The 23,754-nt window shown below is 45.9% G+C and overlaps 1 protein-coding gene across 1 annotated transcript; it reads right to left on the minus strand.

Moving 5' to 3' along the window:
- Nucleotides 1–2,825: 2,825 nt before the first annotated feature.
- LOC135385731 (E3 ubiquitin-protein ligase RNF113A-like) lies at nt 2,826–23,749 on the minus strand. Its single transcript, XM_064615212.1, has 10 exons — nt 23,581–23,749; nt 23,147–23,220; nt 22,900–22,995; nt 16,817–16,924; nt 16,614–16,723; nt 13,627–13,733; nt 8,577–8,760; nt 8,334–8,440; nt 8,063–8,236; nt 2,826–2,893 (listed from the first exon to the last, which is right to left on the minus strand). Exons 1-9 carry the CDS (start codon nt 23,714–23,716, stop codon nt 8,082–8,084), a joined length of 1,077 nt encoding a protein of 358 aa, XP_064471282.1. The 5' UTR covers nt 23,717–23,749; the 3' UTR covers nt 2,826–2,893; nt 8,063–8,081.
- Nucleotides 23,750–23,754: the final 5 nt, after the last annotated feature.

Here is a 23,754-nt window from a genome sequence, read left to right on the forward strand (position 1 = left end):
GTTCTGCGTCGACTACCGGAAACTCAATGAGATAACGAAGAAGGACGTCTACCCGTTACCGCGCATCGACGACACGCTCGATCACCTTCAAAACGCAAAATTTTTCTCTTCCATGGACCTCAAGACAGGGTACTGGCAAATTGAAGTCGAAGAATGGGACCGTGAGAAGACTGCCTTCGTCACTCCGGATGGACTTTTCGAATTCAAGGTTATGCCTTTCGGCCTTTGCACAGCACCAGCGACGTTCCAGCGTGTTATGGATACAGTTCTCGCCGGGTTGAAGTGGCAAACCTGCCTGGTGTACCTCGACGATGTTGTCTTCTTCGCAAGAACATTCTAAGAACATGTTGAACGGCTAAAGCAAGTCCTCGAGGCTATCAGAACTGCAGGGCGGATGTTGAAGCCTCAGAAGTGTCAATTCGGCTACGAGGAACTCAGATTTCTCGGCCATCTCGTGAGCAGTGACGGCGTACACCCCGACCCTGATAAGACGGCGGCCATCGCAAATTACCCTGTTCCTTCTAACGTGAAAGACGTTCGAAGCTTTCTTGGCCTTTGCGCCTACTACCGACGGTTCATTCCGAACTTTTCAAGAATTGCGTCACCCCTGAATGCCCTCACGACGGACGGATCCATGTTTATCTGGAGTGAAGCCCAGCATCAGGCGTTTGATGAATTGAAGACGCGTCTACAGACTGCACCCGTGCTTGCCCACTTCGATCCAAACGCCGAAACAGAAATACATACCGACGCAAGCAACAATGGTCTAGGAGCCGTGCTCGTTCAACTTTACGACGGCCTCGAATGTGTCATCGCTTACGCAAGCAGAACGCTAACCAAGGCAGAGAAGAACTATTCGACGACCGAAAAAGAGTGCCTTGCACTCATATGGGCCATCACAAAGTTGCGTCCCTACCTATACGGACGGCCATTAAAGGTGGTAACAGACCACTATTCTCTGTGCTGGCTGGCTGGTTTAAGGGACCCCTCAGGACGCCTAGCGAGATGGAGCCTCCGATTACAGGAGTATGATGTAACCGTCACTTACAAGTCAGGAAGAAAACACAACCACGCCGATTGCCTGTCCCGAGCACCACTCCAGCGACAGGACAACAGCCTCAAGGACGACGACGCCTTCCTCGGTCTAATGAGCGCGACTACCATGTCTACCAAGCAGAACAACGACCCCGAATTGAAGACGCTCGTCGACTATCTGCAGGACCGCGCCGACAATGTTCCTCCCATCTTCAGAAGATCACTCCCAAGTTTCTCCCTACGTAATGGTGTCCTCTACAAAGAAAACCACGCACCACAAGGCGCTACGTGGCTTCTCGTTGTGCCTGGGGACATGCGCATCGAGATTCTTGAATCCTGCCACTACGAACCGTCATCAGGTCATTTGGGATACAGCCGGACACTGGCCCGTATAAGGGAAAAGTACTACTGGCCAAAACTGGCCAAGACCGTACACCACTATGTAAGGACGGGCCGGGAATGCTAACGACAAAGAACGCCGCCGGTATGACCTTCTGGGTACCTTCAGCCAATCGCACCGCCGTCGGCGCCGTTCGAGCAGATTGGGATGGATCTACTCGGGCACTTCCCACGTTCGTCTTCCAGAAATCGTTGGATAATCGTCGCCACTGACTACCTGACACGCTATGCTGAGACTAAGGCACTTCCACAGGGCACAGCAACAGAAGTGGCAAAGTTCTTCATCGAGAACATCGTACTATGGCACGGAGCTCCGACTGCCTTAATCACCGATAGGGGAACGGCATTTACAAGCAGGCTAACACAAGGAATCCTTCGACTCAGCCACACCGTTCACCAGAGGACAACGGCGTACCATCCGCAGACGAACGGGCTCACCGAACGCCTAAACAAAACCCTTGCCGACACGATTTTGATGTACGTTGACGTCGAGCACAAGACATGGGAAGAAATACTGCCTTACATCACGTTTGCCTATAACACGGTTGTACAGGAAACAACGGGATTCACACCGTTCCGCCTTGCACACGGCCATGACGCACCGACTATGATGGACGCAATGCTGCCCCACGAACCCAGTGATGTGGAAAACGATGCTCTGGACTTCACACAGCGAGCAGAAGAAGCCCGCCAGCTGGCCAGACTACGCATTGGTCAACAACAACGCGTCGATGAAAGAAGATACTATTTGCGCCGACGAGACGTACGCTTCAGTCCAGGCGACTTGGTATGGGTTTGGACGCCGATTCGACGACGAGGCCTGAGCGAGAAGCTACTGAAGCGGTACTTCGGTCCCTACAAAGTACTTCGACGCATTGGAGACCTGGATTACGAAGTGGTACCTGAGGGCAGTGTTCCCTCTCGACGACCCCCGAGGACTGAAATAGTTCACGTCGTTCGACTCAAGCCGTACTACAGCAGGTAGCGCTGAAGACTGGCTGGAAAGAGACAACATGAAAAAAAAAAAAAAAGAGGAGAAGAAACGGCATCGAGACGATGCCACGTCTACGGATGGGGCAATGCCATGAATCATCATCGCGAAACTTCCAGGGCAGGCACGAAACGGTACATCTCATCCCGGCGCATGCTGAAGAAGAAGCTTCCAGACACATCGCCTGCTCTCTGGCAAACGCATGTGCTGTTTCTAGACTTTTCGGCGCGACGCTTAAATGCTTGTGCGCTCCAAGCTGGAGCATTCATTCTTTGGACTCAGTTGTGTTCAGAGAGCTATCACTCTTGTGTTTTGCTACCAAGTAGTCCAATAAACCGTTAGCTGTTTATTCGACGACTTGACGACCCATTTCGCTTCGTGACAATAACATACAAAAAAATAAAAACGAACACATTTATTTACACATGCATGTCTGGGACAATGATGTCCTCTTGATGGTAGTGATACCTGAAAAAAAAAATGGAAAAATTTTTATTGAGTGTCTCTTATTGAGTATATTCGGCACAGAGTTGATCAGGCTTAGCAAAATGCATACTTGTGAACACACCATATTGTGGAACCCTTGTAAGCACAAGGACATTTTCACACAGCACATAGGTAACAAACTCACACAATCTGCTATGTGGCTTGCGCTGCTGGGAGCAACCACCTTACATGTACTACATGAGACCAAAGGATTTTTGGAAATACCGTATTTTCACGCACATTAGCCGCCCCGCAGATACGTAAGCCGCAGGTCACCGTTTTTCCCGCACCGGGGAAGACCTTCGGCGCATAAGCACATAAGCTGCACATTATATGCATGAAAATACGGTATGTTAGCCAGTATAAGCAGGAAAATCGTCCTGCCGCTCTTACATTTGGAGACTGTTCTGACCTTGTTTCGGACCTAATTAGGGTGAGCAACATTTTTGCAGCTCACTTCAGTTCTTGTTATTCATTTACTACCTCTAGGTTTGCATCTGATGCTAGCATACAGTGCAACGACAGTCTTCCTCTTGCTGCTGTGATCATGAGGTCCTTACAGCAATTAAAAAGCTAAAATCTAAAACTACACTGGTATCGATGGAGTTCCTAACTTCACTGTTGTCAAGGGTTGTGTTGGGCTGCTGGAACACGTTCTCATTCATATTTTCAAGTTATCTTTGCAAGCTGGAATATATCCTAGCAGTTGGAAGTTAGCTGTTATTGTACCTGTTTTCAAGTCTGGTGATCCGTGTGTTGTTAACAACTACCACCCAGTGTCCCTGTTATGTGCATTTTCGATAGTGTTTGAGATTGTTATCTATGCTCATTGTTACCACTCTTTCTGTAACAAAATTTGTATGAAGCAATATGGTTTTACAAGAGGGAGGTCAGTTGAATCTAATCTATGCATCTTTTATAACTACACTGCCCCACTTGTCTGTAATCAGCAACAAGTAGACACTGTTTACTTTGTCCTTACGAAAGCGTTTGATTGCGTAGTTCGTGACACACTTATTTTGAAAGTGAGTCAATATAGACCCTGCAACCGTTACTGTGTGTGGTGAAAAAGCTACCTTAGAGGTTAGAGTAGGTAGTGAGCACTCATCTCCGTTCCATTCTCTGTCAAGGCTACCACAAGGTAGCAACCTGAGTCCTCTTTATTTCTTTTTAATGATATTGTTAATGTTGTGAAGTATTGTGAGACTCTGTTGTACGCCTTTATCAAAATCTTGCGTTTCATATCTTCTAGTGCCGATTGTGCTTCTCTTCAAATGGACATTGATTTGATCAATGGCTGGTGTAATGCACACGACCTGTGTTTAAATACTGTAAAAACTAAGATTGTATCTTTCACCAGAAAGCGTTCAAACGCTGCTGTATGATTATTCCTTAGAAGGTGTGCAGATACAACGTGTTGAAGTTGTGCGTGACCTTAGTTTGATTTTTGACAGTGCCTTAAGGTTTCACCAACACGTTTCGCACGGCTCCTGCATGACGATGTTGGGCTTCATAAATCATGTTTCATGGCACTTCTCACACACATTTTCATATCTGTTTGTTCTACAGCCTCGTTCGTAGGAAGCTTGAGTTTTCATCCGTCGTGTGAAACAATATATCACATTCCCAATCTGATTATTTGGAAAGCGTGCGAAAGAAATTTATTAGAATTATTTGCGATAAATTCTTGAACAGAGCGTGGTACTATGAATATCATAATCTGTTATCAAAGCTGGGTATTGTATCCATAAGTAAACGTCATTATCTTCGGGACATGACATTTCTGCACAAGCTTATAATGGCACCGCTGATGCGCCGTTATCTTTTACATGCCACTGATATTCGTATTCCATCCGGATGAAGTAGATTCCCGTCTATCTTTTACCCATCTCCTCGTGACTTATCGGCATGTATTTCCTCTGTTGTTCGCCTTCAATGTCGGTACAATCACTTGAAGTGTGAAGATATCGATATATTTGCGTATCTTTCTTCATTCATTTCCTGTGTGACAAGCATTTACAGGTAGCATTTACAATGTAACATAAGCATCTATCTGACATCTGTTTGTTAGCACTGTTTGTTAGCAGTGTTTAAGTGCACCTCCGTTTAGGCTCTCGCTGTCGAACCTTCTAGTTTCTCAAACGTAAAAACAGAGCGAAAACGGATTCGTGGAAACTCCTCCCGTGCAGGGTCCAACCGTCCAAGGAATGTGACCGTCTCGTGTTACAGGAGAGGGAAGCGTCCCCGTACGGGATCATATTACCGAGAGTGTGTGTGTGTGTTTCTCCGTGTAACGCATGTTGTTTTAGAGAGTCGGTCTTGAGTTGGGAATAAAGAAGGTTGGTCCGTGCAATCAGTGTCCCTTGTCTAACGCAATATTCTACGCTCGCCGTTGGTGGGCACTAATTTAAAAAAATACAAACAAATATATACAAATACATAATAGGGCTGTGCAAATATTAATTTAAAACCCCCAAGATGAATAGTACATCAGGATAAACTCTGTTACTGGGTGCATTATACCCCCTTCAGTGCTGAAATGTCACAGGCTCCAAGAGGTACTAGAAGGTGCATATCCATCAAGGCATGGATATCCAACAACACTTTAAAAAAGGGGGGCTATGTAGCACGGTGGTTTGGTGCATTTTCATTTCACACGAGGCTACACGATAGGCTTCTAAAGCCAGCGTGGATTAGAGAGACAGTGGCAGCCAAATTGCTGTGGAGTTCGAAGGAGGCAAACAAGGTTTGTGACAGAATTGCTATTTGGCAGGACTGGCAAGGAGTCTTCTTGGAGCACTTGGAGCAGGACCCGGAGAATCGCTGAGTCGGTTTGGGTCAGGTTGTCTTGCGCTGAGAGGAGACGTGCGCGATTCCTTCTCGCGGCACCAGAGTCTTCGTCAGTCTTCACTCCTTTGGCTGTGTTCGTTTATCCAAATTGTGCAACACGTGAGTCGGGGTCGTGATGTATGAGAGTCATCGTACGTCATCGACTCCAGCGACCTGCATCGAGAGGAGAGCCGCTGCGAGTCGACTCTTGAGCACCTATAGAGTTGAATCCTCGAATTTTAGAATGGGAGTCACTGACACGTGGATGACGTCACGAGAGCCGCGCAGCAGCATTTTTGCTCACCAAGAGACGGCGGCTCTCTCGACTCTCGAATCCAATAAACGAACGCAACCTTTATAAGGCCATGAAGCATGTGTCGGCCACAGAAATCACAATGAGCGGCGTCTGCGAGTATATGTCATAGCCGTTGCACCATTTCCTTAAACGTTTTGTGCCGTTGCGCGAAAAGGAGTGCATGATTTTGTCAGGAAAATGTGCGGCAGGAAAGGGGCTGGGCGTGCCGATATCGCCCTTCCTGGATCCGCCCACGTCACCGTTGCAAGTAGTGCCACACAGTGTTCGTAGCAGATGAAATTTCAGTGGGATACCTCGCAGCCGCATGCTACGGTGATGTTACATCACACAGACATGCTTACGTCATGCAGGGAGAACGACTCGACCCTCCAGGTTCATAGTGCACTGCTCACGGCTGCTTTTTCAGGGTGTTTTTGTATATATTTGGAATGCGTGCAAAAGAAATTTATTAGAATTATGTACAACTCGGTTATGCTACGACAGTTTGAGTCTGCGAAGGGGAGAGGGCAAAATTTAGAGAAACCATGTGACGACGTGTCTTTCCACTCACAAGGCAACAACAAAGGGATATTCATAGACAGATATGATTCTCTGCATGAACCCACTGGAAATACCACGCGTGCCTCGTAACCTTGAGCTGTTCGCTGTTACCCCCCATATTTGGGAGGGGGACAAATGAGGTCGCTCCACGGACAATAGGTGAGAGTGGGAAACAGGGGAGCTGCGCAGCTACCTGACCTACTTGCATAGTGTATTGCACAGTGAAAGGACACTGTCTTCAGTGCACGTATCAGTGTTACCCTTTTTATGTACTTTGCACTGGGGTTTTATTGATTTTAAAATGCAGTACCAAACTGCCCAGTCTTTAACCCTTTTCACCGTACCGTGAAAAGGTTCTGCGTGTGGCCCCTGATAGACTGCCCAATGAACGAAGCAAAGTTTCGAGCAATGCTAAATGTCACTTCCTTGTCGGGGTAGTGATGTGCTTAACCACAGATGTGCATGTCACTGCATGATGCTATGTGTGCTATGTATAAGGCCCCGACTTTTCGGGGATTCTGCAAAAGTGCACGGAATTTAGGATGTATCGTGGAATTTGGGGTTTTGTATGGAATTTCGTGGAACTACGAATCTTGGAATCTTGTGAGGAACAAAGCTTTGGTGCGGGGATGGATGTACCTATGGCTCGCAACGGCCTTCCACCTAGAGAGGAAAATAAATGTGTACCACGCATCTCATGTTGGCAACACTGGTTAAGCTCACATCCATCCTGTCTTTAGTACTTCTGTTTTGCTCTCATTGGCGATATCCCATCTAGCATGTTCCTCACACTGAAGCGTGCAATGACTAAATGTTCCGACTTGGGGAAACGAGGGTACAAAGGTTATTATGGTACTGAGGAATTCTACGAAAGCGCCCGACTGCTTTCTGTCGTTACTGTGTTTACTATGTTATGCTAGTGTTAAAACAGCACAATGTACCATGTGATGCTTAGCTAAAACTGTATTTATGGCTTGCAGACACCTTACTTCTACAGTATGTCATGCAAGTTAATAAAGATTTTGTATTCATATACACATATCTCCGTCAGCCTAGATGCGCGAGCACTTGCCACGGAAAATTGCAGAATTTCTGATTTCCTGCCACAGAATTGGAGATTTCCTGCAGCAGAAAAACCAGGGCCTTAACTATGTAACATCCTTTGTTCTGTTCATGTTGGATGTCAAACTCAGTACATCAACTGCTTCTTATGACATTAGCGTGTACAACACATGCGTGCTATCGGATATATATGTGAATTTTCGGTCGATCAACTGGATCCACTTGATTACACACGGCTATTCCAGTTTAACATTTGTTTGCATTAAACACTGCAGAACCACATACAATAGTAAAACGTTTCGGACATGGAACCATCCATAAAATGAAGGACTGCCTGGAACTACGGCTACGAGGTTTTTTTCTACGTAATCTATGAGTGGGCACACCTCATGTATTGTGCTTACATTACTAGTTGGTTGTCTCTCAGGAACCACCAGGGTCATCACTGTCACCATCCGAGGAACTACTTTGTTTGTCCCTGCTCACGTTCAAAGATGTTACATTCTGTGGTTCTTTGTCCTCATCGTCTTCATCCTCTGCCAGCTCAGCCTCCTTTTTCTTCAATCTCTGGATCAGATCTGTAAATTGTAAAAAGTGACAGGCATGTCCGCAAACGCTTCCTGTACCGAACTCATTACACCCTTGAGAAATTTACAAATGCCCAGTTATGCTTACCTTTGGCTGGGTTGAACACGCCACTGGTCTGCTGTCCACACACAAAGCAGCGTGTTCGCTTCCTGTACTGCTTAAGTGCACACTTCTCACAGAAGTAGTGATTACACCTTCAAAATAAAATAGTACATGTTGTCAACTGTACTTTGCTTAATGAGTTGCACCTACAATTTTTTTACACATTTGCATTGTACTTACAAAGTGTGCATAAGAGCTGTTCATACTATGAACCTCCTAGATACTCACTTAGTGACCACAGGGTCAACGAAAGACTTGCGACAGATGATACACTTGAAAGGAAGTTCCTCATCATCGGATGCAATCTCATAGCGACTTGTGTCTTCTTCCCCGTATGTGTTTTTCTCCATCTCCATTTCCAACTGCCATCCGTGCTTGTAGTCGGATCGGTCATGCATGAACTTACAGCTGTCTGTAGGTAAGTGAATAACACGGCATATGAGAACATAGCAGAAAAAACTGCCAAACATCGCAACATTTCTTTTTTGTGACACTTGAATGGAAGGCAGAGAGAAGACTTCACATATTTTATGATAAATATGACCTATGGTATTATCAAAACAAAATGAAAAAGCAGGAAATCATGGATCGAGTGGTGATTTACAGGTGGCAGCGCGATGCAGAAATTTTACGTAACAGCGTAGCTGTGGTGTAAGACTGGCAACCCCACTTACAACATGCTCCCAAGAAGGAACAGCAATCTATTATTTATATTTTGAGTAGTGCAGGGGTGAATCCCAATGAGTGAAGTTACCACTGAATCAGAGAGCCTTTGCAAATCGGCGAAGCCAGCAGTACGCCTAACATGGCAACTACTGTGTGCCATAGCACTGAGTTTGTTCGTTTGTGTACTAAAACCAATGACTTCCCCAGAAATCGACCTCTGGGGAGTGCCGAGCTTTCAAGCGGGGGAGAGCACCAACAACTTTATATGGAAGATGATGAATGGGGAGTTTCATCGCCAGGGGTGATACTCTACCCCATTGCTGATGGTGATGCGGGGAATGAAATACCCCACATCACCAAAGGGGGAGGGTTTCCATGTATGGGTATACGAGGGGGGACCCAAAAGAAACCGGAATTGTCCTCGTGAGGGCGGATCCCTCGTAATACAGGCTTCCACCACTAGGTAAGAGTTTTACTAACTGTTTTGCATCAGTGCACCAGATGGCGTTGTTGTGCAACGCTGCGTTCGGCTTCAGTGAATTCTACTTTTAGACCCATTCAATGCGTTTGCCTATTTCGCGATAGCTGATTTGCACAAACAACGTGCGGCAGTGAAATTTTGTTTCCTGTTGGGCAAAAACGCATCAGAAATGGCAGTTTTGCAACAGACGGCTTACAAGGAGGCTGCTTTGAGCAAAACACAAGTGTACGAATTGGTTTCTCGATTTAAACGAAGCGAAATGTCGATTGACGATTAACCTCGTTCCAGATGGACTTCGACCAGCCGCACTGAAGTAAATGTCGACAGAATTCGTCAAGCCTTCTTGCAAAACCGCAGTCGGACCATTGATGAGCTTGTGGAGTTGGCAGGGATGTTGTAGAGCTCATGTCAGCGAGTTGTATCAAAAGATTTGCACGTGAAACGAGCTGCAGCGAAATTTGGCCTCGACTGCTCACGTCCGAACAGAGAGAGCTGAACATGGCTGCGTGCCGTGCGTTGAAGGACCAGTTGGAGACGGACCCCGACTTTATTTCTAAAATCATAACAGGAGACGAATCTTGGTGCTACGGTTACGAACCCGAAACGAAACAGCATTCTAGCCAGTGGAAAACAGCCAGTTCACCACGACCCAAGAAAGCACGACCAGTGAAGTCGCACGTCAGGACAATGGTGATCTGTTTCTTTGATGTGAGGTGCTTCTGCACTCGGAATTTGTTCCGCCAGGTCAAACGGTGAACCAAAGCTGTTATTTGGAAGTTTTAAGAAGGTTGCGCCAAGATCTACGGGAGAAACGTCCTCAGCTGTGGCATTCTGGTGACTGGTTCTTTCACAATGGCAACGCACCTGCCCACACCGAGCTGAGTGTTCAGCAGTTTTTGACCAAAAATGGTATGACCCCAGTGCACCACCGTGCCTACTCATCTGATCTCGCTCCCTGTGACTTTTTTCTGTTCCTCTGGATGAAGAAAGTCTTCAAAGGGAAACGTTTTGCCGATGTCGAAGAAGTGAAACAGAAAACGGCACAAGCACTAAAAAGCATCAACATCGACGAGTTCCAAAACTGAGCAGTTTTGAGCAGTGCAAAAAACGTCTGTACAGGTGCACTGCATCAAAGGGAGATTACTTTGAAGATGTTTGAAGTTAGAGCATGCAACAATAAAAACACAATTTTTTAGAAAATAATTCCGGTTTCTTTTGGGTCCCCCCTCGTATGTTTATAAGTAGAGACCGGATTTTTATGCAAAAGCATATTTTTTCCTGAAGATGGTTTACATTGGGGGTGACATGAAAGCACATTTGAGCCTTGTCCCAAACGATTTGCGGTGTGTTTTAAGTGCATGTAAATGCATATTTGATACGTTGCTGCATATTTTGCGTTTTTGCTGCATATTTCCCTGCTCCTCAGATATGACGTATCGATCTGAACCATATTTCGCATTGCAAGCCGCCGATTAGACACTCGGCATCATGCCGTCTGCTGCGATTCCTTCCCTGCGAGCGTAGACGCCACTCTGGCTGCACCGAACACAGCTTGTGCCCCCTCTGGCTGCCACAGAGAGTATGACGCGTTCTCTTCTCTGGCGCCTACCGTGCGTCTGCCGCTTTTACGTCGTTTCCTTACGATGCCGAGACCTAAGCCATCAACTTCATGCCTCTACAAGAGATGGACGACAGAGAATCCAGATTTGTACACCGACGAAAAGATATTATTCTGCATGATTTGCGAGCAGAAGGTAAGAAAGGAGCGTGCATGGAATGTTCAACTATAGACGAGCAACGCTTAAGTTTCATCCCTTGCTATATTTTTGCTTTAGGAATAGCAAGCCGACCTTCGGTCAGGCTGACCTTTCCGAAATAAACATATATCCCCCCCTCATCCCTTGACGTTTACAAGGCATGGGCTTTCATGCGTTGGGGAGGATTACGAACGAGAATCTCTCAAGCAAATATGCGTAAATGGGGCTCGCTTTGCGACGCAATGTACGCGCAAAGACGCTTATTAACGACGCAAAATCAAGGTCGTTCTTTAGTATTTAGAAATTCATCGCCACGGCTGTTTATGTTTCCTGACTCTATGTTTCTTTTTTTCTGTCTCTTATAGGTCAATGCAGAGAGGAAGTTCCAAGTGGACCAGCATGTCAGGTCGCAGTGCCACATTTCTGAAAAGGCAAAGAGGAGCAGGACTTCGCAACCCCTACTTGCCCACGCTGCGAGCTCTCGCCCTGAGTTTGATTAATTTTGTGCAGACCTCTCTGAAGCCTTTGTCGCGGCTAATATTCCGTGGTGCAAACTCGAAAACCCGACGCTAAGAAAATGCCTTGAGAAGTATACTCACAGGAAGATACCAGCAGAGTGAACTCTCCGCAAGAATTACCTGCCTCTTTTGTACGAGAAAGCCGTGAACGAAATAAGGTCTTCTGTTGGAAACGGCCCAATGTAGGCTGCTGCAGAAGAAAGGACGGACGCTTGCGGTCGCTATGTAGCGCATCTTGTTGTTGGAAAACTTGATGAAAATCAAAGGTCCAGGCCTTATCTGCTTGCGAGTCGAACACTTGAGAAAACAAACCACGGCACCGTAGCTAGATTCGTAAACGATGCTCTCAAGCTACTCTGGCCAGATGGGGGTGGAGAGAACTTTAGGATATTTTACACAGATGCAGCTGCGTACATGATAAAGGCTGCTGACACCGTGAAGGTTTTCTATCCAAACCTCGTGCACGTAACGTGTTTGGCGCACGGCCTCAACTGCGTGGCAGAGGAAGTTAGGGGACTCTACCCACTCGTCAACAAGATGGTGTCAGTCGTGAAGAAAATTTTTGTGCAGGCGCCAAGTCGAAGAGAAACATACCGAGCAATGATGCCAGACATTCCCCTGCCCCCTGAACCTGTTGTCACAAGATGGGGCACCTGATTGGAGGCAGTCGACTTCTATGCAACTCACTCGGACGACTTGAAGGACGTGGTGAACACGTTCAGTTCCGAGGACAGCAGCGCTGTCAGAGAAGCACACGCGCTCTTTGAAAACCCAGTGCTAGCTGTGGAGGTACAGTTAGTGAAAACGCACTTCGTCTTCCTTGCGTGAGCCATCCGGAAGCCTGAAACGGGAAGCCTCCTGCTCGTGGAATCCTTGGATGTGGTGAAAGGTGTACGCGAGGAGCTCGCAAAGATTACCAGTCCCGTCGGCGCAAAGGTTGTTAGAAAATTTGACGCCGTGCTACAAAAGAATCCTGGATTTGCCGTTCTCCGAGTAGTCGGCGATCTGTTTGCTTAGGTTCCTAACGCCGCCCTACCAGAGGTTGTGCCCGCACACCTACTTTCAGCCTTCAAGTATGCTCCACTCACAACGTGCGACGTAGGGAGGTCATTTTCGAACTATAAGAACGTTTTGACTGATAGGCACCAGAACTTCACTCCAGACAATATTGAACGGTATCTGGTGGCAAACATTTTCTTCAACAGTTCCAATCATTGAAACACGGCCTTGTATTATTTTTTCTGAATGTCCCGCTTTTCGTTATCTTTCATTGTAACCCCAACATATCCGGTTAAATAAAAACGGACATTTACATTGAGAAACCACTCGTCTCGGCGGCGGTGTGCGAGATCGCTTCATATGCGGCTCAAGTTTTTACCGCATATATGACACATTTTTACTGCATGTTGTGACCAGGTTTAGTGCATAGTTGCATGCATATTTCATTACTTTTTAGCCCATATAAATCCAGTCTCTATTTATAAGTATATGTATTGGTAGCTAAGCTGCATTGGGCAATCTCAGAAATGTTGGGGGGGGGGGGGGGGGGGGGGGGGGGCAAAAATCCAGGGAGGGTGTAAAGAAATCACTTGACTAACATATTTCGGGATATTTTTGGAACAATTTAATAAATGTAACAACAGCTGCTATAGTTTATGTGTTAAAGGCAAGTCGCAACAGCATACTAATTTTCGCTTTACAGTTATTTTCTTTAGTAATGTTGACTGTAACAAAGGAGTAAGGTGAGGCCCTTCTGGAGGTCATGCATTGCAAATGAGCATACACAGAGATCCACTGTCATCATGGAAAACCAGTCTCTTTCTTTGTGGTACACCTTCATAGTAACTTGAGCTCACCTCCAAAGCCACAGAATCCAGTCTCTTTATAGTCCTTGCAGATATCAGGTTGGTAGTCCCACCGTACAGTAGAGCGAATGTTCTCAGGTGCACGAATGGGCCCTTTCCTAAGTGGGCATAAAATTGTGTGCTCACTTATTATTGACATGATAGTCTAATCATACGTTGGACACATGTAAGACAATGCATCATTAGATGGTAAGCAAGCTGGTGCAGGTTTGTAGAAGGAACAGCAGCTTGAATTTGAAGATAGATGGACACACACAGAACAAAATCCAGGACAGTTTAGCTGTCTTTGATTGGGCTGCACTTCATGAACTAGTGCAAACGGCACAAGTTTCCGCATCCGATTCAGTGGAGGTGCAGCCTTTGCACTACACTCGACCATTCGATTGGAAAAAGTGCCACGGGAGCTCAGCATGAGTTAACGAAAATGCTGCACCTTTCCTGACGTTCATGCAACGTTTCGTGCACCGTGGAGCAGACACCATGAATAGGGTAGCTGTGGTTTGTTTGGCGATGTTTTGTCATCTGTCTGGAGCATACTGGTAATCAATTTTGTTAAGATGGGCCTGTTTTTACTCCTCTAGCCAATTTATAGACAATAATCGCACAGAAAATTGTGATGCAGTGCAGACGTTTGTGTGAAACTCTCTGAGGCTTACACTTGTCTATTCGTTTGGGCTCAGTGCCCTTTGCACGAGAGCAGCACCTGTCGTGCGCTTCGTTTGCACTCTTTTACACTGACCCTTGCACTTTTTTTGCGAACTGAAGACAGCTTTTGTGTCAGCCTGTTTACTTTCAACCTTCGAAGTGTTATGCATTCAAGTATAAAATTACATAGAGGGTGTCTCAAACAAAGGAAACACCCACATAAAATGAAAATGTTATGTTATAAACATGAAATGGTTTTGCAGATGCTGATACAGTTTTAGACATGAGCTGTGGAAGAAGAGGGAAACGGGTGAGAGCATGTCACCAACAATGCAGCTGTCGTCAATGCTGACATCTTGGGCTCAACTTGAGTTTTTTAAGTAGGGAAGGTACCTGTGTGACATATATATATATGTATAGAATTTCACCAGAAAAACAGTGGTGTGCTTCATGTTAACGTAACTCCATTTGTGTATTTATTAAAGGATACATAAAGAATATATCATGTAAACAACACAACAAAGAATGTATACATTCGTAAAGTCTGTTACTATGTTTCTAAAGAGTTCTAAGACATCAGCAAAACTACGCATAGACCCTTATGTTATCAGGTTTTATGTTTGTTCCAAATCGAGGCTCAAATCGGGTCTTACCTCAGAAGCTGTAAAACGGTAAAATCGAGTGATATCACATCAAAGGTCAAACCTTCTGGTGAAAAACAAAAGCGAAAGGAAGAACATGCGAGACGATCAGAGGCAACACCGAGTGTGAAGTACTTAGTGTTCACCTGTGTCTGTATGAGTAACGTGACCATATTCCTCAGACGCCAAGGAGGGATCCTTGGCGTCTGAGGCGACCCCCCCCCCCCCCTTCGAATAAGGGGGGGGGGGGTCACTGTCAGCAAATCAAATACATTGCACTTCACCAATTTGTATACTTTTTATTTTTTTAATCATTTGCATTTGATGTACTGCAGGGCGCGAACATCAACTACTTTGTCCAGAATGCATTCTGTTAACTGTGTCTTCATAACTGTAGTTATGAATGGAAAATCTCACCCCAAACTTGCTGAACCGCTTAACTTGCACTTCCGTTTCGTCATGATCGTCAGCATCACAATGACTGATGATTACATTAAGACCATGCTCCCACCGAGGCAGATTCATGAGCAAAGTGCGTGCAGGCAATCTCTGCTTTCCATAATGTATTGTCAAAGGAATGGCTTGTTAGCCAATAATCATAATGTTCCACTGGCTAGACTGTGGAAAGATATGAGCCGAAACAGTGCCATGTGGGGGTAGGAAACCCTAGTTTATCTTCATCTTTTTCCATTCGGGGATCGTTCCAGCAAAAGTAGGACAAAACACCGTTCCCAAGGAGGCTGGATGGGTAGCGGGACCACGAGCGTAAAAGCGGAACCTGTCCTGCCTAAATTGGGACGACTGGTCACATTATGTATGAGTAGACCATTGTGCTTTTCAGGTTTTATGATTTTACAAAATGGGGGAGCGGTGGAGTAAAAATCGGGTGTTATGTTAGAAGGTGCAAATACAGGGTAAAATTGGGAAATATTATGTGGAGGGGCGTAATTTATATTATATAAAGTATTCTACATAAATAAATAAATTTCAGGTGGAAAATAAAAAGAAGCATCAGATGAACACCGAGATGTCGAGCTGCCCAGCTGAGGGTAAAACTTTTAGCGTTCTCCAGTGCCCGTAAGGGTGGTTGAATTTGAACTTTGTCATGTTGGTTTTCTCTGTTTTTTGGCTTTTACCTGAAGTGATGGTGATGGAAATTGGGAGAAGGGGGGTAAAAATTGGTTTTTACGGGGTGTACTCTAAAAATCGAACTGGTAAAAAGCGCTAAAATGTATGACCGAAACACATACTCCGAGTGCGGATTCTCAACGGTTTATACACAATCCCTGCAGATCAAGTCGCCAAAGAGCCTATCTGTCACCCAATACGACTGAAGCTGTCACCCACCCTCTTGATTAATAAAGCGTCGTGAATTTCCTGTTCTCTTTGCTGCTTGTATCGTGCCCTAATCTTGTTGTTGCCAAAACATACCTTGGCAATCACAACTTTTTTAACTCTAAAACACAATGCTCTACGTATGAGTAGCTGAGTTTGCGCATTGGTGAGTTCAGTCCTCAGGTTTTTCCGGGTTTTACCTAGGTGATGATGATATAAATCGGGAGAGTTTTACCAGGTTGGACCCTAAGAGAAAAGGCACTAAGTATGCATGGTGCATTATGACTTCACTGACTCCTGCGATGACATGCTGACATGTTTGATCTGTCACTTTTGAGCTCCTATTTTCCTTCTTACCTCACCATTCCACTCGAAGCATTTCCTTGCGCTGTGTCCTTTTTCGTGATATACTGCGTATAGTTATTCAATCCTCTGTAGATCTTATCATCTGCCTTTCCCTTCAGATCCTGAAATTAGTTTTATAAAACATCAGAAATGACATTAAAAATTGCTATAGGTATAACAGCAGATGAGAAAGAACAACAAATAAACAGCTTTACCTTGTTAACTTGCTGAGCACGCTCAAAAATGGTTTGGGCGTCCTTGTCCTTCTCAGTGTCAATTTCCAAGATTGCAGTTGCTCCCATGTCTTTGGGGCCTTCCATCTCCTGTTCATAGGAGAAAGATGGCAATGTGAAATTTTGTTTGCTAAAATTACAGTTATCTGCACACCGTGTATTGCTTGCTACTGGATGACTGGATTACTTGCTAACTCTGGATGCCAGCTTTGGTAATCCTGACTACAATGCAGGTTTCACAATGCAGAAGGAACAATACAAAAACTAGATATTTGAATGCAAACAAGTACAACAGAGGCTGCAACCCAAGAAGCCATACAGGACCAGCCAGCCAGGAGATACAATGAAAGAGCCTTCATGTGCTCCGTTTCTGTAGAATCTACATCTCTTCGGTCGTTTACGTGGCTGACACAAAAGATATTTCATGTAACCCCTTGCAGACTACAGAGCATAGTGTGTCTGAGAGCGTTGAGCAAGAAAATCTGCAGAGCAAACTTTAAAGGGACACAAAAATGCAGAAACAACTCGTTCTCAGACGAAAGCTCCAGTTTCAACAATCACTATGCAACTGAAATTATTTTAATTAGCCATACCGTTTGTCCCAAAAACCCTGTCGAAACATTCACGAAAATACCGTAGTTGGCGGTGGCCAATTGGATCCTCTAGACGCAGGCATGGCGGCAGCCAATCGGGCAACATAGCACGTGCTCGCGATTCTATCGTGTATCTATGCGTTTCGAACGTAGTCCTCCCGTGGTCTTGTACACGTACGCTGCTTCATGCGCACTGCTGCGTTCTAAAGAAGGGCCAGCTTAACTGCCACTGGTTACATTAATGACAAATGTTCCAATGCTGAGGATTATCCGTAAATCTCACCAGCTGATGCCAGAGGGCAACATTATTTCATTTTATCGGTCGCACTGTTTCTTTAGAGTGAGGTCACTCCACAGTGGGGCACACGTATCCAGTAGTGCAACTTCCCGATGTGCGAAGGGAAACGATGGCCGCGGGGTGATGCCGAGAGAAGAAAGAGTTTGGTACCATTTTGAATGTAACTAATTCATAACCGAATAACTTATGACAAAACTGATATATACTTTTAAAACTGACATGTCCTTCAAGTAAAACAGGTTTATACATACTAGCTAGTCCAGAAAACTTTGAGCAAAATGATTACTGATGCAAGGTCTTTCACAAGGGGCTACAGTCTCGCTGAAACATCAAATTTGTATAAACGTAAGGCTGCGTTCTCACAGGCCAACTTCCTGCACCAACTCAAACCAATGTCTTATGACCAACTTCAAGACGGTGCTGTCTCCATGTTTACACCAGAACCTATTAGATTACAGCGACCATGTCATAAACGGCAACCGCTACGAGGAGCCCATTTGCACGATCTGCTAGAAGTGCTACTCGTCAGCCCACGAGATATCATGATTGGGCAATGGAAATTTGAATTTTGAACAGGCAGAAGCGGATGTACGACTACCATAGCAGACAACAGCAAAAGCTCGTATGAAAACATGTAGAATGATGTGGATAATCAATTTTAGAAAGAAGCATCTCCCATGGGACATCCACCTTTTGTACAAAACGCTAAGGTAAGCTAAAGTATAAGGTACTGTAGAAATTGAGGAAGTAAAAACCAGGCTGATGAGTAGCACCACTGCTAGCCTCCAAATGCAGCACTGGGAAAGGGTCCATACGACATGGTTGCTATAATCTAGTAGGTCGTGGTTTACACGTACCAACTCGGCAACTCCACCAACAAACAACCTTACGGCAATCTGAGTGTATGGGTTCAAATCAAACTGCTGGTGCCTTTTGTTTTTCAACTGCCATTATTCAAACCTAAGTCTGTTTATTCTGTTTCACTGCTAGATATTTGCAATGCACCCCCAGTTCAAACAGCCCAGTTTAAAAGTCCTAGTTGAAACAGCAGCACGTCGAAACCTCTCGACTGGGAAAAGAAAAAAAAAAACACGAAATCTCAATGCACGCAGAAAAACAGGGGCGAAGTCACGATACTCCCCTGTACCCTCTATTGGCCCATGCCTCTTTCTCATCATGGGATCCCGGTCATTCCCCGATGCAGCGTAACCGACTACTGAACACCGACGAGCAGTTTCACCACCCCTCCCGCCTCTCTCCACACAACCGCCACCTTCCACATACGTAGCAGAAAACGGAAATATACCAGCTCTATGAGCAGCCATGCAGCGCCAAGAAACTTGACACCATAAAGCCACCGGATGCCAAGGCCTGTCATGCCTTTTCTAATGTAACAATATCAGCAGTCGATCGGCGCGTTGCGCAACAACCCGCAAACTAGGAGGACAGCGGCATACCAGCTGCCACGCCAATCCTCATCCTACGCACCTGGTATTCGCATTCACGCTTTCAGTACAACCCCATCGCCACCCCGCCCCGCCAAGTCTCGCTCCGGGAAGTGGGTGGGTGCCCCGCCAAGCCCCGCCCACCATTGCGACAGCACAAACACAACACCCATTTAATTTACGAACGTCACTGTAAACGGCCGCCACCCAAAAGATGACATCTGCCCAGGAGCCGGGACGGACGGTCACCGAAGCCCCGAAGCCAAGTCATCGCCGAAGCGCAAGCATGCGCAGTATACAAGGCCCTCAGTCTCATAACCGGTCCCTGCAGTTCAGATTCAAAGTCCATCATACACAACGAAGTTGAACTCAGAATGAGTTCTGATGTTGAATTCTGACCTATGATATGATGGGCTGTGATGTCGAATATTGAGTAATGATGTTATGGGCTATGATGTCAAATGATAAGTAATGATGTGATGGGTTGTGATGTCGAATGATGGGTAATGATGTGATGGGCTTGTGATGCTGAATGATGGGCTATGATGTTGAATGATGGGTAATGATGTGATGAGTTGTGATGTTGATGTTGAATGATGGGCTATGATGGATGGGCTGTGATGTTGAATGATGGGTAATGATGTGATGAGTTGTGATGTTGATGTTGAATGATGGGTAATGATGTGATGAGCTGTGATGATGTTGAATGATGGGTTATGATGCGATGAGCTGTGATGGTGATGTTGAGTGATGAGTTATGATGTGATGGGCTGTGATGGTGACGTCGAATGAATATTTCGAAAAATGCCGACCTATGGTCACACGGGCGGATGCAGACCCTCACTTTAGGGGGTGGGTGGTTCTTTGTCAGAGCTAGTGATGGGCCGAGAATCAATGATTCCTTCTTGGTGAATGAATCAGTAGCTTGAACTGAGTGAATCGATTCACCTCCCCTAAAAAGATTCGTTCATTGATTCACCTTCCATGACGGTCCTCAAAAACTACAAAGAAAAAGAGGAAACATTCTGATTTCAAAACATTTGACAGAGGTAGGTGCGGCGCCATCTCTGAATGCGAACTGCAATCACAGCACGCATCCACAGTGACATGCGCATGTGCACACATGGTGTGGTCGTATGGTACTCTATGGTGAGTGGGTGAGGGCACGGCAGCACGCAAGCGAGACTGAATCAAACGAACGAATCAATTGAATCGGTCTGCACCTTTTGATTCAGTTTGAGTGGTTTGAGTCGTATGAATTACGGCTGGCTGCTGTGCTGCCCTCCTCGAGTCGAAGTGACTCGTTTGCCGTGCGTCTTAGGTCACTGATTCATGTAGCAGTCCGTTCACTTCGGACACTTCGAGTTCGAGGGAGAATCTTTGTATGGTTGTGCTTGTGCGGCTCACAGATTCATTGAGTGATCCATTTGCGATGGAAGTCGGGTTGGTGGTTCGGTTGTGCGCTGTGCTTGTGGGGCTCGTTGTGAAGGACTTGGTGTTGGCTAGTCCTAGGCTGAAGTTCAAGGTTGGGGTATGTTCATCAACGTGTGAGCTGCCGGGCTCTCAGCGACGCGTTTGTGCCGGTGGGCGGACTGAATTTTCATGCATATGTTTGGAAGGCAGGATGGTCATGCAGGCTGTGAACTGTGAACGCCAGTAGGCATATGTCGATTTTCAGAATTACTAGGCATCATTGGTGGCTCGTTCAGGTTCCTGGTTACTGTGTGATACAATACTGGTATACAGTTAAACCTCCCTATAGCGAACTCTCCATGCTGCGAATTTCTCTATTTAGCAAACTTTTTCAAATGCTTGTACATTTGTCCCATTGAAGCCCATGTATTTGGGTTTTCCGTACAGCGAAGTGCGTTTGCCCGTGTTCTCTGTGTTACGAAGTTCCGCGCGTGCTGAACACCTCTCCGATTCTCGGAAATAGTGCGACGTTCCGAACTTTCTGGAATTCAGGGCCATCCGGGGTGCCGGACGCATCATATCCAGGTCGCTCCTTGTGTTGGAGAAGCCTGTACAAAGGAGAGGTGGTGAAAGGAGGGTGCCGAGGGTTCGGTGACCGGCGCAACCGGCGTGCGCAACCAGCGTTCGACGAATGAGAAGGAAGGAGAAGGAGGCCCCCTCCTCTCTTCCTACAGTTTACACCCGCCGGTCAGTTGTCACTTTTGGTTCCGCGTGTGAGCGGGTGAAGTGGACGCCATGGCAAACGTGCTCAAGCGGAAATCGTTGTCCGTAGAATTCCAGCGTTCTGGAAGGCACTTCGTACGCGCTCGCTGTGCTCCAGCGATGGGAAGAACTTCGAGAACAAGGTGGGGTGCCGGATGATGTTGCACTGGAGGACTTTTTGGACGCCGACTCAACGGCAGTATGCATAGAGGAGCTTACTGAGGCCGACATTGTCGCCGGTCTGCGTAAGGATACACACGAGGACAGCGAGAGCGACACTGAAGAGGACATGTGTGTGCCATCTGTTAGGGAGGTGCTCGACTCTATTGACGTGCTCCGATGATACGCGGCATCGAACAAGGACAAGGAGGACGCTCTGGCGGCGCTGGCAAACTATGAACGGTCTGTGACACCGACGTTCTTCAAGACTGTGCAAAAGCGAGTAACTGACTATTTCTGTGCCAAATAAATTGCTTCTTTCTCTTCCATAGACTTGTTTTTCGTGCGTTATATTGCCGGGAACTTCAGGCTACTTAACTGTAGTAACAACCACCGAACTTTAGCTAACGTTCTCTATAACGGAGTTCTCCATATAGCGAAGTTTTGCGATGTGTTTACCGACTTCGTTACATAGAGGTTTAACTGTATATGACAAGGGCGTGAAAGCAAGTGTAGCTCAGTCGACGAAAGCTCAATGTGCATATGGGAATGCTTTTTTATTCCGTGTTTCTTCATTTCTTTTGAGTGCCGTGCTGATTGTGAGTATGTTATAACAAGCAGAGATAACCACAGCAACGCGAGACTGCCGGAAGCGCGCCTCTCTTCTCTTGACTCTTTCTTTATAATAAATGTGAGGTCACCGGTCACATAACTTGATGACGCCATCGCGTCACGTGGTGTCGTGACGTCACTGAATCACTGAACGAACCTTTTGAACAAATCACTAAAACGAACTGAATCAAATGAATCGATTCACTAAAAAGAGTCATTTTGCACATCACTAGTCAGAGCGTGTAGTGGGGGGAGAGGAGCAAACCTAATGATTTAGGGTGGGGCGATCGCCCAACTTCACTGCCCCTGGATCCTCCATTGATGTCATATGAGCCATGCTTCCTTTTTTTCTTTCTTTCTTTTTGTAGCTGTATTTGGAGCCATCCATCCCACGTCTGAAGCAGAGCAGTCGATTGGTCGCTGTTCTCCCTCACCCTAACCGACAATTCTCGGCAGCCAATAAAAGTGATCCGCTAATGTGACGTCACAACACGCCAGAAGAAGTTGGCATGTTGTGAAACAAATCACTGCCGCTGTGCACACTCTTGTAAACCAAGCCTTCCGTGCTCCTTTGGAGCGACTCTTTTCATCGTCACCTGTTATGTGTTTGAAAGCATGTTGTGTGTGTGTGTTTTTTGCCAGTGTATTTTTACTGTATTTATATATTTGCTGTTTTCAACCAGAGCTCAGGCCAATGTCAGGTGACCAGAATACCTTTTGCCTCCAGCACTGTGTGGTTGTAACAAATATAGATAAACAAATAAATTAAAAAATGACACGTACGGTTGACCTCTTAGACTTGTAAGAGACCACAATAGATGATTCATCTTCACTGTCACTGCTGGCCACTGCTTCCAATTTCTTTTTCTTCTGTGAAGTCTAGAAAAGTAAATATTGACAGTTGTAAGATAAAAACATCACAACTGAAAGACACAGCTCGACAGCCATAAAATTCCAGTTATAAAGACCCACTGTTAAAGCACTACAGACCAACATAATTAATTACTGCCACAAAATACATCATACTTACACCCTGTATCATGGGGTTAAGGGATCCAACCTTTCTGCCTTTTTTAACGACGCGTGTTTCGTCTTCACTGCTTCCTGAAAGGCAATGGTCGGTTACTGGTACGACAGCACCGTGGGTAACTGAACATATACAGCACGAGAGGATAGAGAGGTAGCAGGCGAGCTGGTGGTATAGATCCATAATTTAAAAACCCGAGACTAGGGGACAGCACGTTTACCGGGAGAAGTCTACCGATACCCGTAAAAAGCCACATCCTCTTAGAACGGCTCACATGCTGTTCACGTTAAATACGTGCCTGCATTCGGTGCCCCACACGCTGTCACTTCCTATTTAATAACCACCTTTACCATTCATTTCCACTCCACCACCCCGCCACCTGAGACAACCAAACTAACAGCTTTATGTTTTAGGACTGTTATAAGCTACAACCATACCGTCTTCATCGCTGTCCTTTCGTTTCCTTGATGCGCCTCCTCTAAATCGAGGTTTCTTGATGAACATACAAACAGTTTGTGAATGCGTCTCGTCCTTGTTATCACCCGCCACCGAGCTCGCAGATGTAGACGCCATTTTTGTCTTGTTTACTCCATGTGTTTACTGCTCGGACC

The sequence above is a fragment of the Ornithodoros turicata genome, chromosome 2 (assembly GCF_037126465.1).
Source record: "Ornithodoros turicata isolate Travis chromosome 2, ASM3712646v1, whole genome shotgun sequence".
Lineage (NCBI taxonomy): Eukaryota > Metazoa > Arthropoda > Arachnida > Ixodida > Argasidae > Ornithodoros > Ornithodoros turicata.

What these genes read in the sequence shown, in the direction of transcription:
- LOC135385731 (XM_064615212.1), bottom strand. Translation starts at nt 23,716, where the DNA reads ATGGCGTCTACATCTGCGAGCTCGGTGGCGGGTGATAACAAGGACGAG. An exon ending in ACAAGTCTAAGAGGTCAACC is followed by an intron (nt 16,925 to 22,899) that starts GTACGTGTCATT and finishes TCCTATGAACAG; the next exon opens with GAGATGGAAGGCCCCAAAGA. An exon ending in GTGCTCAGCAAGTTAACAAG is followed by an intron (nt 16,724 to 16,816) that starts GTAAAGCTGTTT and finishes AACTAATTTCAG; the next exon opens with GATCTGAAGGGAAAGGCAGA.